Consider the following 16,122-nt stretch of genomic DNA (forward strand, 5'->3'; position numbering starts at 1 on the left):
CTCTCAAAACAGAAGCAGATAGATCTCTAAGAGTTCAAAGCCAGCCTCATCTGCAGAGCAAATTCCAGGCCAGTCAGTGCTATAGTGAGATCCTGTCTCACAAAAAAGAAAAGGATCAAAGTAATAATTTAAATAATTGCATACTTAACTCATTACACTGCTTTGAAAATATGTAAAATTACCAACTGCCTCATCCTGTTTCTTCTTGTAAGCCTCCCTCTGACTTCTCTAAAGTAACTATCATAAAATTGGTCCTTAAAATTATCGTATTTCCTCTAAATGGAGTCACCAAATAATGGCAGAGACCAACCTCCAACTAGACATCTCTCACCACCAAGTAAAACCTTTAGTACCAAATGGGCTGTCTGTATCAAACCCCTCCCCTCAGAGTTCAGAGAACTATGTGGAAGAGGAGGCAGAAAGACTGGAAAAGTCAGAAGGGAGGGACAGATTTCATCAAGGAAACAGTGCCTTCCAGACCCAACAGGACTGACAGAAATACAAAGACCAGGCCTACACAGGCCCAACTCAGTCCAAGTCCCAGAACTGATGAAGAGAAGTGGACACTTTCTCCCATTCCTAACCAATAAGTTATCTCAAACTGACATCTACTTGCAAAGGAAAAATTAATTTTTCCAATGAAGTCTTACTGGGTATACAAACCACACTGAAGGGCAAGCCCTATGCCCAGCAGTAGAACACGAAATAAACCCAATAGTATTTTTGGAATTTTTTTGTCTCATATTGCTTTGTTTGGTCTTTTTTTTTAAACCTTACTAGTCTTTTGCTTGTATATTACGGTTTCTGATTTTGTATCTTTGTGGGGTGTGGGGTGTGGGGTGTGTGTGTGTGTGTGTGTGCGCGCGCGCGCGCACAACCGTGTGCCCAAGTATGTGTGCACATGTATATGCATTTCTCATACTTTTTCTTCCTTCCTTCCTTTTTGTTTCTTTATTTTGGTTTGTTCATTTCTTTATTTTCCTGCTTATTTTCTAAAGAGACAGAGAGAGAGAGAGAAAGCTATGTATGGAGTTGAAAGGATGAGAAAGATCTGGGAGATGAAGGAGGGGAAACCATAATTATTATATGAAAAAATGTATTTTCAATTAATATATTACATATACATATATATATGTAAGCTGTCATTGTCGGCTTACATACATATATGTATAATATACATAAAACAAACTGTTAAATATTACACATCATATATATAATATGATATATTCCTAAACAAAACAATACCCAGCATCACATTAATTTCATGTGAATGGTTGAATGGCTAAGCAATATTCTTTCTCAATTTGCTTTTGTTGCCCAATACTATATTTGACTTTCATCTATATAGACATGTGCACGCCTAGTTAATTTGTTTTCTCCATATGACTGGATCATAGTTCACTTACCCATTTCCCAACTGATTAAACTTTAGGCTGCTTGAAATGCTGAGGAATGGTGAAAGCCTCCACTGCTGGAGGGTAACAAGCCCCTCCTCTAGAGCTGTCACTGGAGGAAACGTTTCTGGACACTGTAGTCCTTTTACTGTATCATAATTTTAACAATTTGCTTTTTCCCTTTCACCTAGACAACTTGAAAGTTGTTTTAATTTTTACATTTATTTATTTAGTGTGTATGTGCACCCATGTGCATATCACATGGGTGTAACCAAGCATTTTTAGAGGTCAGAGGGCACATAGTGACAACCGATCTTTCCTTCTATCGTGTGTGTTCCAGGGGTCAAGCCCAGGTCATCAGGATTGGTGGCAAGAACCATTACTGCCCACAAACCCTGTGACACCTTTTAGTTCTGGTAATAATTAAGGACAAAATATCATTTCATAGGAACATCTGCCTGTCTTTCTCTCCTTCTACCCATAGAGGCAGCTTCATCTCATATTGCAAAGACCTCTGTAGCCAGACACTGCTGGATAGCCAGACACTTAGTGCTGAAACCAAGACCTCACTGGCATCACACACTAGAATTTCCACTTGTTGCCATGGAAGCAGGGCTACTACCTCATCCAGGAACCCATCGTGAACATAACTCCTACAGCCAGATCTCCTTCTACATCCTAAAAAGACAAAGCCCAAAACCTTTCTATTCTTCAACATTCACTTGCTTTTCCATCTTTCTGTGCCTCACCAAGCATTCATTTTTCATCTTGAATACTAATTTCATTCCTCATTAAGTACATGTTCCAGATTAATAAAAAATGGATCGGTGTATTAAATAATAGTTAATGGCATATTCTCACAAGCATACGGAGCCACTGCTATATCTTAAAAAAATGTGTAAGTAGAAATCAATTACTATGTGTGGGCACAAAGTGCCCCCTTTTCCTGTTTCTTTAGTATATGTCAAGCATGACCATTCCAAATGCTAGGAGAGTTCTTTCTTTCATCCCTTTGCTACTTGCCCTGCTCAAATCTTAGCCATCTTCAACATCTTGGTCAAGTAGTTTCTTCAAACTCTTACAAACTTTTCAGTTAGCATAAGCCTTCTCCTCATTGCCTCACTTTAGACAGATTTGAAATAAAAAGCATGGGAAACCATTTCTACCAAACAGTTTTAAGCATATGCTTCTACCTTCCTAATAATTCTGTAAGGACATGAGATCTCCAGCCTCTCCTGCACCTTGATGATCTAGAACAGCGGTTCTCAACCAGTGGGTCATGACGCCTTTGGGAGTCACATAGCAGATATGCTGCATATCAGATACTTATATTATGATTCTTAGCAGGAGCAAAATTACAGTGATGCAGTAGCAATGCAAATAATTTTATGGTTAGGGATAACCAAAACATGGGGAACTGTATTAAAGTGTCACAGCAGTAGGAAGGTTGAGAACCACTGGACTAGACAATGACTGGCTATTTCAATACATTCACGAAGTTCAGTTTTAGTGGGACCACGCTGACCCTTTCTGAACATTTTTCTTCCTCATTCAGTCATGTTTGCAACCCCTAAAGATATTTCCTAATGGATATACAGATCTGACAGTGTTACAAATTTTAGTAACAGAGAAAATTTAATTACAAAGAGCTTGAAATACAATGGAATTCTAATCTGCTATCTCAGAAAGAACTTAGGAGTAAAATTGTAGGGAAACCCTAGGGAGATAAAAAGACACATGTGGGTCTAAGAAGCTCTGGATTGTTTTTTTAAAAGATCACAAAAGAAATAAGACAAGACAGAGTCATCAGTTACCTGCATGGGCAGAGAGAGGTGAGTGTGGTCTAGGCAATGCTGGTGATTGGCCATTGCCTATCAAACTTTTCCGGTTGCTTGTTCGGCAACTGTCAAAAGGAAAGAAAAACCAGGTGAAGAAAAACACCAATAATATTTGAGCATTTTCAAAGCTGACACAGACAATCATACACACCCTCCAGGGCCTCTTCATGCTGTGGCTAACACAAGAACTATTGTGTGCTCACCAATGTGTAATTGAAGCCTAACCACTGAATGGGGAAAACCATAATATATTCATACAGCATGGCATCATCAGTATTCCTCAGCACAGCAGACCCATGGTCAAATGTCTTCTCTTGGCTCATGTCTGCCTCTACAAATATGTGCCATGCCACACACACAAGTGATAAATTAAGGATTCAGATTAGCAAACCACAGGTAGCATCTCTGTTGACATGAAATTTCTAATAAGAAGTCATATGCGATGAAGTGGATGACATTAATCTTACAATGATGCACTAATTAAAAGTCTAATTATTTAGACAAATTTCATATTTGTGTCTTTTGTCAATAAAACAGCTGATGCCTATGATAAGTGCAGCTTACCGCTCTCTCATTTTTCATCTTGTATACTACATTCGAATCCCTTATTAAAGGGATTTTAAAGTACATTTTATTATGTACTTATTAAAGTACATTTTAAAAACAGGAAGATAGATTTCATCGTTTTAAAACCGCAGTGATGGCATCTTCTCATTAACACACTCAGTTATTGACTATAACGTGAATATCCAGTAAATGGATTATTATGTAGAGATACAAGGCACCTAAATTTTACCATTTCTACCAGTAAGGAATTATCAGATAAATAGCTAGATTTCAAAGTAATATGTACAAAGTAACATGCACAAAGACCACAGTAAATACCCAGTGATGGTGAAGTGGATATTTTCTTGCATTTGTTTGCTTTCCTTCAATATACATTAGCCCATTTATTCTCCTTGATCAATCCAGTATCCAGAAAGAGTAATGACTCCAAAGTGACACCTCCTCAACTTCACCAAAAAGTGTTCAGGGCATTCTGAGTCTACTGGGTGCCACCTTCCCCCTTTGTAAGACTTGACTGTAATTTGCAGTCTTAATCCACAGGAGGCCCTGTGAGGCCAGCCTTCTGAAAGCCTCTAAATGATATGGAGGATTTGACATTTCAGAGTTCGTATAAAATATCTTCAACAGAGTCTGGTGATGCTAGTGACATCCCAGCCATGCAGAAGACTAAAGCCAAAAGATTGCAAACATACGGCTGACCTGCAGTCCAGAGCAAGTTCAAGGCTGGCATGTGCAATGTAGTGAGACTGTTTCTCAAAAACAAACAAACAAAACAACTACAAAAGGCCCCAGGAATAGTTCAGTAATCAAGCACTTGTCTAGCATGTAAGAGAACCCTAGATTTAAATCCTCAGCAATAGAAAAATAAAGTAGATTATTTAAAAGGCTTATTCCTAATCTTCAGAGAACACATTTCAAACCTGTACCAATTTCTCTCAGTAACACTGACTGGGGAGTCAGTTTACTTAATGTTTGCTGCCTGTTATCATTGCCAACATTCCCATACTTAGCATTTCTTAAGGTCAGGCTGCATGGGTGTCTTTTCCTTGTTGCAGCATTCAGCATCCCCTAGCATTATCAGTGAGTTTAATTAACATCATGTTTACTTAGCCTTAAAGAAGCTGTTGAATAATGATAGACCCCTGATAGTTAATTAGGAAGGTAGACTGCGATATTATCAACTCATCTATCATGAACTGTATTCTCAAGCTATTAAATTCATAATCATTAAGTCAGATAGTCTGATTATTTTTAAAAGATACTGCAGAATATATTTAGTGTTAACTCAAAGTAATGCCTCCTTTCACTTCAGGAAGGGACCACTAAATATATTAGTCTGTCAATGTTCATCAAAGAAATGAGAAATGATAAATTCATATCCTGGAAATTTCAATACACTTGAACAAATTAACTAAAATTCAGATTAGTTATTACAAAAATAGGCATTTGTATTTTCACATTTACTATTTAATCTATGTAATTAAATACTTTCTCAGCATATTTAATTATTGGTGTTCTTATATGTAAATAAAATGAATGATAAATGCGTACCAACACAAACAGTAACCTAATAAATACCTTACATATGGATGGTAATATTAAAGTCACATATTAAATTGACTACCCTAAAACTAAAATCAAGAAGGGCTACTTCGTAAAGAAAACTTAAAAATGAGTTTTCCTAAGAATCATATAGACTGCCCTATATACTACTCTTACAGAAAGCAAAATAATGGAAAAGCAAAATAAAAAACTCTCGAGATTATATCAGTTATTTAAGATCCATTAGCAAGCACTAAAGGGGTGATTTAAATAATCTTTAAAAAGAAACATGTAAGTAAATCCTGAAAGTGGGTTTTATTGAAATAGTAAGAGACCTATTTCATCGCACACAACATAATTTAAGTGTCCATAACCTCTGACAACTTCCACTGGAGCTGGAGGTAATAGTAAAACTGTAACACACTGGGAACTTTCTGAACTCTCTCAATAATCCAAGAGGAACCCTGTAGACATAAGCTGCTTCAATGTGGTAAAACCAGAGTGAGGAAACAGGTCACAACAGAGTCCCACATGTGCACAAGACAAGCCTCTACATTTAGGATATAGGATTTTGGCCTCCCAATGAATTTACTTCTAAGATTATTAAAAGTAAAGGGGCATTTGATTGTACACTGATTTGTGAAATACCTGGGGCACACACACACACACACACACACACACACACACACACACACACACACACACACCTTCCTCCCTTTCATCAGAGTGACTAAGTTCCTCTCACTTCTCCCCAAGCAGTTATCCATGAGAAAAACTGGGATAACCAACCAAGTCAAACAGTAATGCCACTTCTCTCCTGCACAAATCTCTCATAATTCATCCCGATTTCTGGAACTGAACCTTGTAAATTATTTTCTCTACTTTGGATCCTCAGGCACAAAGGTCAAAAAAGAAACTGAAGAGACTTACTTACTCATGCTGCATCTACTCCACCCAGAAATGCATTCTTCCTACCTGACGCTTAAGATAAAGCCTTCTTCTCACCCTCCCCAAAATCCTAATAGTGTAAGCAGTGTTCATTCCTCCAAAGTACCTCCATCGCAGATCTCTAGTGGTAGCAACCCAAAAGAAAACTTACTCTTCTAGCACATAGTATGCTCTGTTCACCCAACAGAGTTTAGGTGGTGACTGTCCTTATTTTAGTCACACAACAGCACACCAGTATTCCTTCCTTGTAAAGCCAGAATTTAGCAAGAAGACAGTTGCATACAACTTTGAGACAAAGGCAGAGATAAACTGGATTAGGACAGAGGTTGATCATCCATGGTCTGCACTCTTACTCATCCCCTGGTTCCTCCCTGAAAAGATCCACCAAGGGACAAGGAAGAGGTACAGAAAGAAGGCTCTCTCTCTCTCTCTCCCCCATCTCCTCCTTTCTCTCTATCTGCCCCCGACCCCTGCCCCCAGCACAGAAAGTGCACTCTACCCACTGCAGACCTGGGAGGAACAGGATGATAGGAAGATGATGACAATACTTTTGAGTGAGATAGCCTGCAAGGCCACTGAAGACTGGGAAGCACATGACCAAGACAGGGTCCTGTGTGTAAGAACAGGTGTCATTCTTTTGGACAGTAGGGCAAACATTGGGGTGATGTGAGCACTGTGATTGGCTGCATGCTTTTTGTGCTGGTATATGACATGAAGATTGAACAGGGAACCACTCCTGCTCCTAAGTTCACTGCCATCACCAAGACAGTTCACAAAGCTTGTCTGCATGGTAATGACTGCTAGCAGGCCTTCTGATTGTTTGGATGACAAAGAAAAGAATTTATCATCTAAGAAAGCCCAGGCTGATGGTAGGAAAGGAAGGCAATTTTGGTCCAGAAAACCCACACCCCATGTCTGCCCAAGTTATCTTTAAGCTCAGGTTTCTCTCAAAAAGGCTCGGGGGCTCAGTTACTGTTTGGCACCTGGATGGGTCACTTGTCTCATGGTAGAAGAACCTATTACCCACCACCTACCATGTCTCTGAAAGTCCAGCAGGCCTTGAATTTTTTAAATTATTCCAGGTAGCTAAAATTCAGCTAAATTTTAAACTACATTTACAGAGAAACACGAGTTCTTAATATGTCTGATCATAGTAAAACAACTGAGCAGACAAACCCCCCACTGGATGGAATTGTTTCTTCTGCAGCTGATTGGAAAGGTCAACAGTGAGGACAACCTGTCACTGACCACCAAGAAGAGAGCAGCAAAGTTGGCTCCAGCTTATCACTCTACCTTGATGAAGATTTTGATAATTTTGCACAGGAGACCAATTACAGACCAAAGCTGAACTATTCGGGAACATCTGCTAGTCATTTCCTCACACCACGACTGAATCTGACCATCTGAACATTCCTTAAACACAGAGGAAGGCTGCAGTAGTGGAGACTGGCCATCACCAGGAGGCAAAAATGCTGTAATGAGCTGCCAGATAAATGCTGTTATATATACCAGAGATTTCAGCTTCTATATATTTAAAATCAAGGGGTTTGTCCATGTGAGAAAAACAGTGAGAAACTAGTTTCTAGATCCAAGCAATGTTTTAAAATAGAGAAAGATATCCAACAGTTGCAACCATCCTGGAATGAATAATTATATCATTTGTTGTATCTTTTTCGAATCTTTTTTAACAAGAGAATTTTCCACTCCCTAAATATCTTTGGCCTCATGTCCCTAAGCTGGCCTCAGACTTCTGACTCTCTATCTCCCAAGTATGAAGTGCTGAGATTACAGGCTGTAAACACCACGTCTGGCTAATGTGTTGTTGGGAATCAAACCCAGGGCTTCCTGCGGTTAGCACTCTAAAAGTACATCCCTAGCTTCCATTCATTATTAATATGGCAGCATATATGTATAAATATATGTTTTATTATCAGAATTATGCTATAATTTTACATTTTCACTATTACTTTCATATATGGGGGAGACACTGAGAAAGACTTGGAATTACACACAAAGAGAATGAATGTGTTTAAGACCTACACATCTCAGTCTTTCTACTGACTGTGCTATATAGTAAAATGCCATTGCAGTCAAAGCTGTTGAGATTTGGGAGCAATACAATCATTCCTGTCCCTGAATGAGTCTGTCTGATTGAAGTTCAACTGACTCCCTCCATAGAAAGATGACCTCAGACATTCAATGTCCTATAAGACAGAAAGTGGTTTCACATCTACAAGCAACTTCATTTCATAGCTTCTGGATGCATATAAATATATGTTCATTTAAAAACTCATTTGCATATGTCTGAGTATGTTATTATTGCTCTAATTAATTGATAAGTTAAATAAATCTTTGAATATGTTCACATCATATGACAGTCATGTTTTTAACTTTGAGATAAGCTATAGCTTAGTTAGCGTGCAATATGCACTATATATATATATATATTATATATATATATATATATATCTTACTTTTTTTCTACCCAACATTGTAATTTTGAGCTTTAACCATGGCAACATAATAATGGGTCTACTTCATTTAGTTTTGAGATTATCCATTAGAAAATTTTAGGATTCTTAAGTGCAGTAAAATTACAGATTGTGGACATTTCTTTCTTCTCCTTACAACAATGAATATGTAGGACTCTGTGCTTTTGAAAATCTGATTGCAAAATTCTTAAGAATGTATTTGAAGGAAAAATATTGTGCAAAACCAGGCCAATGTTTCCTAAAGTCTTTGGACACTTTTCCCCTAGGTCCTGGTATTGCTCCTCCCACTCTAAGTCATATCTCTACCTTCTTCCAGCTGACATTTCTCATAAAGACTTTGTCTTTCTCCTGTGGATCAAGCAATCCCTTTTTTGGGCACCTTCAGTTGACATCTCCAGCACTTTAATTCAATAGCACTAAGTCACAAGGAACAACTGGCTGGGCAAGCACTATTCCTGCCTAAAGGAAGCAGAGAGCAAACCTTTACAATCTCTTCCTCTGCCCCACATGTGTTGTCACTCATTTCAAGATGATACACCTGCTGAGTTCTTCCCTGTGGCTCACTAAATCAAGTCTTCTTAGGCTTTTGTTAATAACTATTTGTTCAGTGTGTAGACACATTAAGATAGACACTGTTCTAAACAAATCCATAGCTTCTTCCTGGAGTTGAAGTAAATAATACACACAATATACAGTAACATTCATCACCTGTGGGATGATGATGGGGTGGAAATAATGCAAAAACTGGGGCTAAGGGTACAGGTATGAGAAGTCATGATTTTAAGTAGATGTTCAGGAAAGGCCTCACTGGGGAGGTGATATTTGATAAGACCAGAAACTGAGAGAATGAGCACACAGGATAAGCAAAGGCCCTGAGGCAAGTGGGTCCCAAGAACAGAAAGAAGTATGCTAGCATGCCAAGGTGATGAGCAGATGAGTACCCTAGATAGCTGGACAGTAGAAGGAAGACAATGCAGAGATCAGGGTTGTAGATCACAGTATCGAGAATCTGAATTTAGTCAGAGAAAGGGAAACTGGTGAAGTTTCTGACCATAATCTGACTTTAGTTTTAAGAAAATCATTCTGGATGCTAAGCTATTGAAGGAAGAAGCAAGGTGGACAGCTAGGAAGCAAGGCCGACATGCAGCCTAGAGGCACTCCAGGTCTCATGAGTCTGCTTTGAAATATAACATTTCCCTTTTTAAAACTGAGCAAGAAGGAGATGGAGAGATGGCTCAGAGCTTAAGAACACTGGCTGCTCTTCCAGAGTTCCTGAGTTCAATTCCCAACAACTGCATGGTAGCTCACAACCATCTGTAATGAGATCTGATGCCCTCTTCTGACATGCAGGCATACATGTAGATAGAGTACTTATTCACATAAAATAAATAAATAAATCTAAGAAAAACAAAACTAAAAAAACCGACCAAGATGGCCCCCAGATTCATGAGAACACTATATATTAACCCTTGCCTTCAGGATGCTGGAAACATAGCTAGTGTAGATGCTGTGACAAGACCAACCCGAGTGCTTTAGGCCATTTTGTATTTGCATCAGCACAATGACCATGCATGGATACAAGGAGAGGTCCCTACTGACAAGCTTGACACATGAACTAAGCTTCCCATCATCAGAGACATTCTTCCTAGAGGCACAAATCATACTAGGAATGAATAACTAGTCATACTGTCTTCAGTTATGAGGGAAAAGTATAAACAGATTCCAACAGCTACATGGAAGTCTGAGGGTTTAAGCTTTCAAAACTTCTGAGGGAAGTAATTGGAAAAATTATACACAAATATACATACATATATATATAACATATGTATGCATAGCACACATATACACACATATATATATATGTATATATGTATATATGTATCTCATTCAGTGCTTCTTGGAAATACCAATCCATTAAGATAAGCCCATACTGAGGTTGGGCCCAATTTTCTGTCTTCACAGAGGAAATACCTCATAGCCAGGCATAGGCTCTTTCAAAGATGGACAGGCCAGTACAGCTACCGTGATATGGCTGATACGATGAGTTATGAGTCACACTATTATCATGTGATTGAAGGTAGCTGACACGGTGTTATATTCCAGCAACTATGGTAACTACAGTAACCTCAGCTAAAGGTACACCAGTTTTTATTTTGTTTTGTTTGAGACCAGGTGTTGGCTGGCCTGGAACTTGCAATTTAGATTACGCTGGCCTAAAACTAATAGAGATCTGCCTCCTTAGTAGATGTCTGCCTCATTAAACTCAAGATACTATGCCTGGCTATGAGGTATTTTGAGGCAGTAGCTAGATGCAGTTTCTGCCATGAAGAAGTTTATAATTTAACTTGAAGCATCAGTTGAATTTATAATACCAAACTGATGTGGTATTACAGTGTAGTACCTTCCTACTGGATGGAGTCAGGCTAAGCATGCAACTGAGAACACACACAAATCTGTGGAATACCTATCACTCTGAGGGGCACTACAATGCAGTCCGCAGATTAATTGAGAGAGAGGGTAAGTGAAGCACCAATATCAAGTAGGAATGTGAATGACCTAATGGGCTTAGAGCTGGGCAGATTCAATGGTAGACGTTAAGAGCCTCGAAAGTGAGAACCTAAGTCTCAACATCCTTCAGGCTTTTAGTGCAGTTTATGTTCACTAAAAGGAATCCTAAGAGGTACCTACCTGGTCTGCAGACCCACTCCAGGAGGAGGGCTCACATCATCAGGTCATGCATCTATTTACATGGGGTCTTTAAAGGCTAAGAGTCAAGGATTGACAAGACTTTTGGATTAAGGTCATGATATAATGTAAAGATAAAAGACTTCAAATTAGGAATGTTGGATGGGAAGAGGGGGACTACAAAGGCAGATAATTATTATCTCTGGTATAAGAGCTGAAGGGCTTGTCCTGGTCTTGGGAAACTGCTTGGAGGGATGACTGTTCCCCAAAGGTTGTAAGGGCTCATTCCAGACTGGAAAGGTCTCATCCATTCTGCCAAGATAAAGTGATGTTATCACCTGGCTAGGCCTACTGGCCCCGGGGCCATCAAAGTGACAAGGAGTAAGAGTTTAGGGAGAGGAGGAACTTAGAGGAACCAGTTTTCTAACTGGATGAAAGGTCAGGATTAAATTGCTAAGGGACAAACACCCAAGCTTTTGGGTAGCTATGTCAGCACCAAAGAGAACTCTATGGACCCACTGGGGAATTGAGGAAAACTAGAGGCAACATTAATAACCCCTTCTCAACCCTTCCCAACCTGTGTGTTACAGGGAAGGGCTGGTCTCAAACTCCCAATTCTCCCAAGTACTGGGATTCCAAGTATATGTACCATACCTAGTTGTTTGTTTGTTTTTTTTAACCTCCATGTTTTGCATATAATATGGGAATATCCATCTCACAATTTAATGTATATTTTCCTAAGCAGCAGAAAAGTCTATTCAAATCTTAATATAAAAATGACCATAGTCAGTTTAGTGGCACTGAATTATCCCAATTAGTAAAACAGGCATGATAAGAAATAAATCTTCGAAAATAAAACTTAGAAAGTAGTAGGTGTAAAAAAATAATAAATCCAATAGTTTAATGTTACAATCTTCTTTTATTAATCTTCTCCTGCTGTATATCATCTATGTTTTTGTTTCTTCGTGACAGGGTTTCTCTGTATATCCCTGGCTATCCTGGAACTGGCTCTGTAGACCAGGCTGGCCTCAAACTCAGAGATTCACTAGTTCTGGGATTAAAGGTGTGCACCACTGCTTCTGGCTTTACTTATACTGGTTTTAATAAATGCTCATTAGCATTAGAGAGCTACTTTGGAAGTTGTTCTCATATTCAAATTTTTATTATATTTTATACACATAGTCTCTATTAAAAATAAATATATGTATATTTCATATATATGTAATTCATGTGTGTGTGTGTATGAATCACAGATGCAGTAGCATAATATTGATTTATCCATTTTACACTTCTTCAAATGGAAATTAAACTTCAGGCTGAGAATATAGCTCAGAAGCAAAGTGTGTGTCTCGGATGTGTGAAGCCTTAGGTTCAATTACCAAACTACAAACATATACCCCAGCAGCTTCATCTTGTTGTCAATAGAGCTATTCAATGTTTAGCCCATTAGTATACTTTAGATGAACAACTAAATACCACTTGCCCAAATAAAAAGAGTTCTCTAGGGTTCCCAGGGCTGACCCACTGAAGGGACTTTACTTCTAGAGTCCTGAAACGGCTTTTGCATGACACTAAGCAGAAGTTTACAACCAAGAATAAATAGTTGGGAGGCTTAACACCTCCCAGCTCAAAGGCATTTTGCTTTTCTATAGCAGTTTGACATAACATTCTGCCCACCAGTGAGCTGTCCCTGCTTCCATGGGCTGATGCCACTGGAACACAAAAGACAAACATGCAAAGGTCCCATCAGAGCTCCACTTGGTTCCTTCTACAGAGTGAGGTCATGTGGCAATAAGCCAGTCTCTTCCATTCAGTATGTTATATTGCTGGCTGCTCCTAATCCAGTACCTTGCAAAATGACATTCTGTTAATGACATGAATGTCAAAGCTGTGATAATGAGCAGAAGTAAAAGAAAATGTTTCCTAAATGGAGAAGCAACAGGAAAACTGCCAAATGGGTATTAAAATAAGTAGTTTGCTTGCCCTATGCTTTTGCACTTGGTCCCTTCCTATTTGCTTGAAACATGAAAGGGAGGTGGCACCCTAAGGGGAGAAGAATGGCTCACCTTGGGTGAGAGCACAGAAAACAAACAAACAACAATAAAAGCAAGGGGTCAAGGGAATGTTTTCTCTTAATTAACTTGACAGATTTCTTTTCTTTTTCTCCTTTGAATCCAATGATGTTTTCTTGGTCATTCTTTTCTTTTGCCAAGAAGGAATTGGCCAGGAGGAACCCATTCTGTTGCTGAAGACAGGAGGGCTGGTGAGATAGCAGAAGACCCTGGCCTGCAAAGTGCTTCTTATTTATTCTGGGTGATGGATGCTCTTCTGGGTTATCAATTGCAAGCCCAGTAAAAGAATCTGGGGTCTGAAAGAGGACCAGTGGCATATGAAGATAATAATACCCATTAGTGTCAAGTATAGCCAAAGAAAGAAGCCACATGGCTCCTATAACAGGGACCTTAGACACAGGAATGACTTTACATGTAAATGGATAATTCTGTTTTCACAGGGGCCCAAGACAGAGCTCTATTTTTGACATAATGGAGTTCTTAGAAGAAGAGACTCACCGAACAAGGTTTACAACCAGCAGATATGGTTGCTAATTCCAATCCCATTAAAGCCTCATTCCCCATTGATCTACAGAATGGTGATACAATTATCAACTCTCCGCTGGGTATGGTAGCTCACAAAGGATGAGGCAAGATTACTGTTGGTCTGAAATCAGCCTGGACTACAGGATAAGAAGAAGAAAGAAAAGGAGGAGGAGGAAGAAATAGTATCGGATAACACAGAGACTAAATAAAAATAATGTATATAAACAAATTATATCAAGTGTCTTACAAATATTAGCTATAAAAAATAAGGTATTTATAAGCCATGCCAACCTAGGCTACTTAGTGAGCCTGTCTACACACACACATATACACCACACATACACACACACACACACACACAGAGAGAGAGAGAGAGAGAGAGAGAGAGAGAGAGAGAAAGAGAGAGAGAGAAAGAGAAAGAGAGAGAGAGAGAGGAGAGAGGAGGAGAGAGCAGAGAAGAGAGAAGAGAGAAGAGAGATCAACAAGCATTTGGCCTTTTTCTCTTTACATATTTCCTCATATATCTATACTTTCCTACTTTGAATTTTTCACTCAGGTTTTTTTCCTTCAAGGATTTCGGAACAAGAAGTATACTGGGGCCCACAGAATTACCCTTTTGAATCAAAACAATGAATTATGCAAGAACCAAAGAGGTCAACTTCAGGGCAGCAATGCTTTAGTAAATGTAAATATTAACCTTGCTTTAGGAAGAATATAAGTACAAAGAGGCTGCCTTAAAAAAAAAAAAAAGAAAAGAAAAACCAAGGTTTCAGAAGCATCAGTATGGGGAATCCACCCAAGCACTGGCAGAAGGCTCCCAACTGTCAGAATGACAGTAGAGGAAGGGTCTGCAACCATGTTCCATGACTGTCAAAACCACGAGTATCAGCCCAGTTAGCCCAAAGCCTTTACCCATTCAAGGCACCTAACATCTTTTTCTGTTACCATACACCTCCAAACAACCTTAAGTCCACAGGATGCCCCCCCAAACAGACAATAATAAAAGCAACTTTATACTAACAAAGTGTTCAGTATACTCCAAAGACTTGTTTAATTTCCCAGAGCATTCTATAAATATGAAAACTAAAGAACTGAGAAAGTCCAAAACCTGTCCAAGACAGCTAGAAAGTGAGAGGAGAACAGGCATCTAAGTCCAAAACCTGTCCAAGACCACACAGTTAGAAAATGAGAGAATGGGCATCTAAGCTGGGCAGGTTTGTCTCTTGAGCCTGTGTTTTGAGTAGTCCTTGCTGAGTAGTCTTTAAAGGAGAAGGAATGCTTCAATAAGCCTAAGGTTAATACCAATGATGTCTACTCTTATAAATGACTATGTCAGCATTCTGCTGGGACATAAATCACATATTCTTGGTAACTATGAACCCAGGGAGCATCAACTCAATTAGTCTTGAGCCAAAAGCCTGAAGGTTAATTATAGGTGGATCAAGCTACTGAGTATCACATTAGTCTATACTTTCTGGGAGGTAGTAAGCCTGACCCCAGGGGACAGACACTCCAATGTCACTAAGCATAGTGCTTGTTTTCCCATGTTACCTATGTTTTCAGACCCATCGTGGACACACAACAGGCCTATACACTGTTGGGTTCTCATTCCTCCACAATATATTTTCACAAATCCACAGGTAGATGGATGACTCAACACATGGATCATCCTTGTCCCTGCCCAAACCAGCTGGTCCAGACAGAACCAGGGAAAGAACTGTGTTGACACATGTGTACCAGACTCCTTGCCCCACTGTTTCTGAATCTATACTTCTAGATCTCATTCTCTTTAGAATGGCCTTTTGCTTCTTCATTTCCAGATAACCAACCCTGAAGATTTAAGAGAACACAGAAATCCAGTTTGTGATGTCTAACTCCTCCCCTTTTTAGTATAGGACCTTGCTATATAGCCCAGGCTGGCCATAAACTAAATATCCTCCTGCCCTGGCCTTTTGATGTTGGGGTTACTTAGAGACAAGTACAATGTGCCTAACTATACAAAGTATCCATCTGTGCACTGCCTTTGGAGAAAAGATTAACTGCCACATTCATAAGTAAA

The 16,122-nt window shown here is 39.1% G+C and overlaps 1 protein-coding gene across 8 annotated transcripts in view; it reads right to left on the minus strand.

Annotated features, from left to right (window-relative positions):
* Mast4 (microtubule associated serine/threonine kinase family member 4) overlaps positions 1-16,122 on the minus strand; it is a 594,674-nt gene that overhangs the window by 110,694 nt on the left and 467,858 nt on the right. For all 8 annotated transcript variants that reach the window (XM_035440538.1, XM_035440540.1, XM_035440539.1 and 5 more), the window contains one exon: positions 3,209-3,297. In XM_035440538.1, the coding sequence (XP_035296429.1) occupies positions 3,209-3,297 (89 nt within the window). The remainder of the gene's footprint in view (positions 1-3,208; positions 3,298-16,122) is intronic.

This window comes from Cricetulus griseus, chromosome 2 (assembly GCF_003668045.3).
Source record: "Cricetulus griseus strain 17A/GY chromosome 2, alternate assembly CriGri-PICRH-1.0, whole genome shotgun sequence".
NCBI lineage: Eukaryota > Metazoa > Chordata > Mammalia > Rodentia > Cricetidae > Cricetulus > Cricetulus griseus.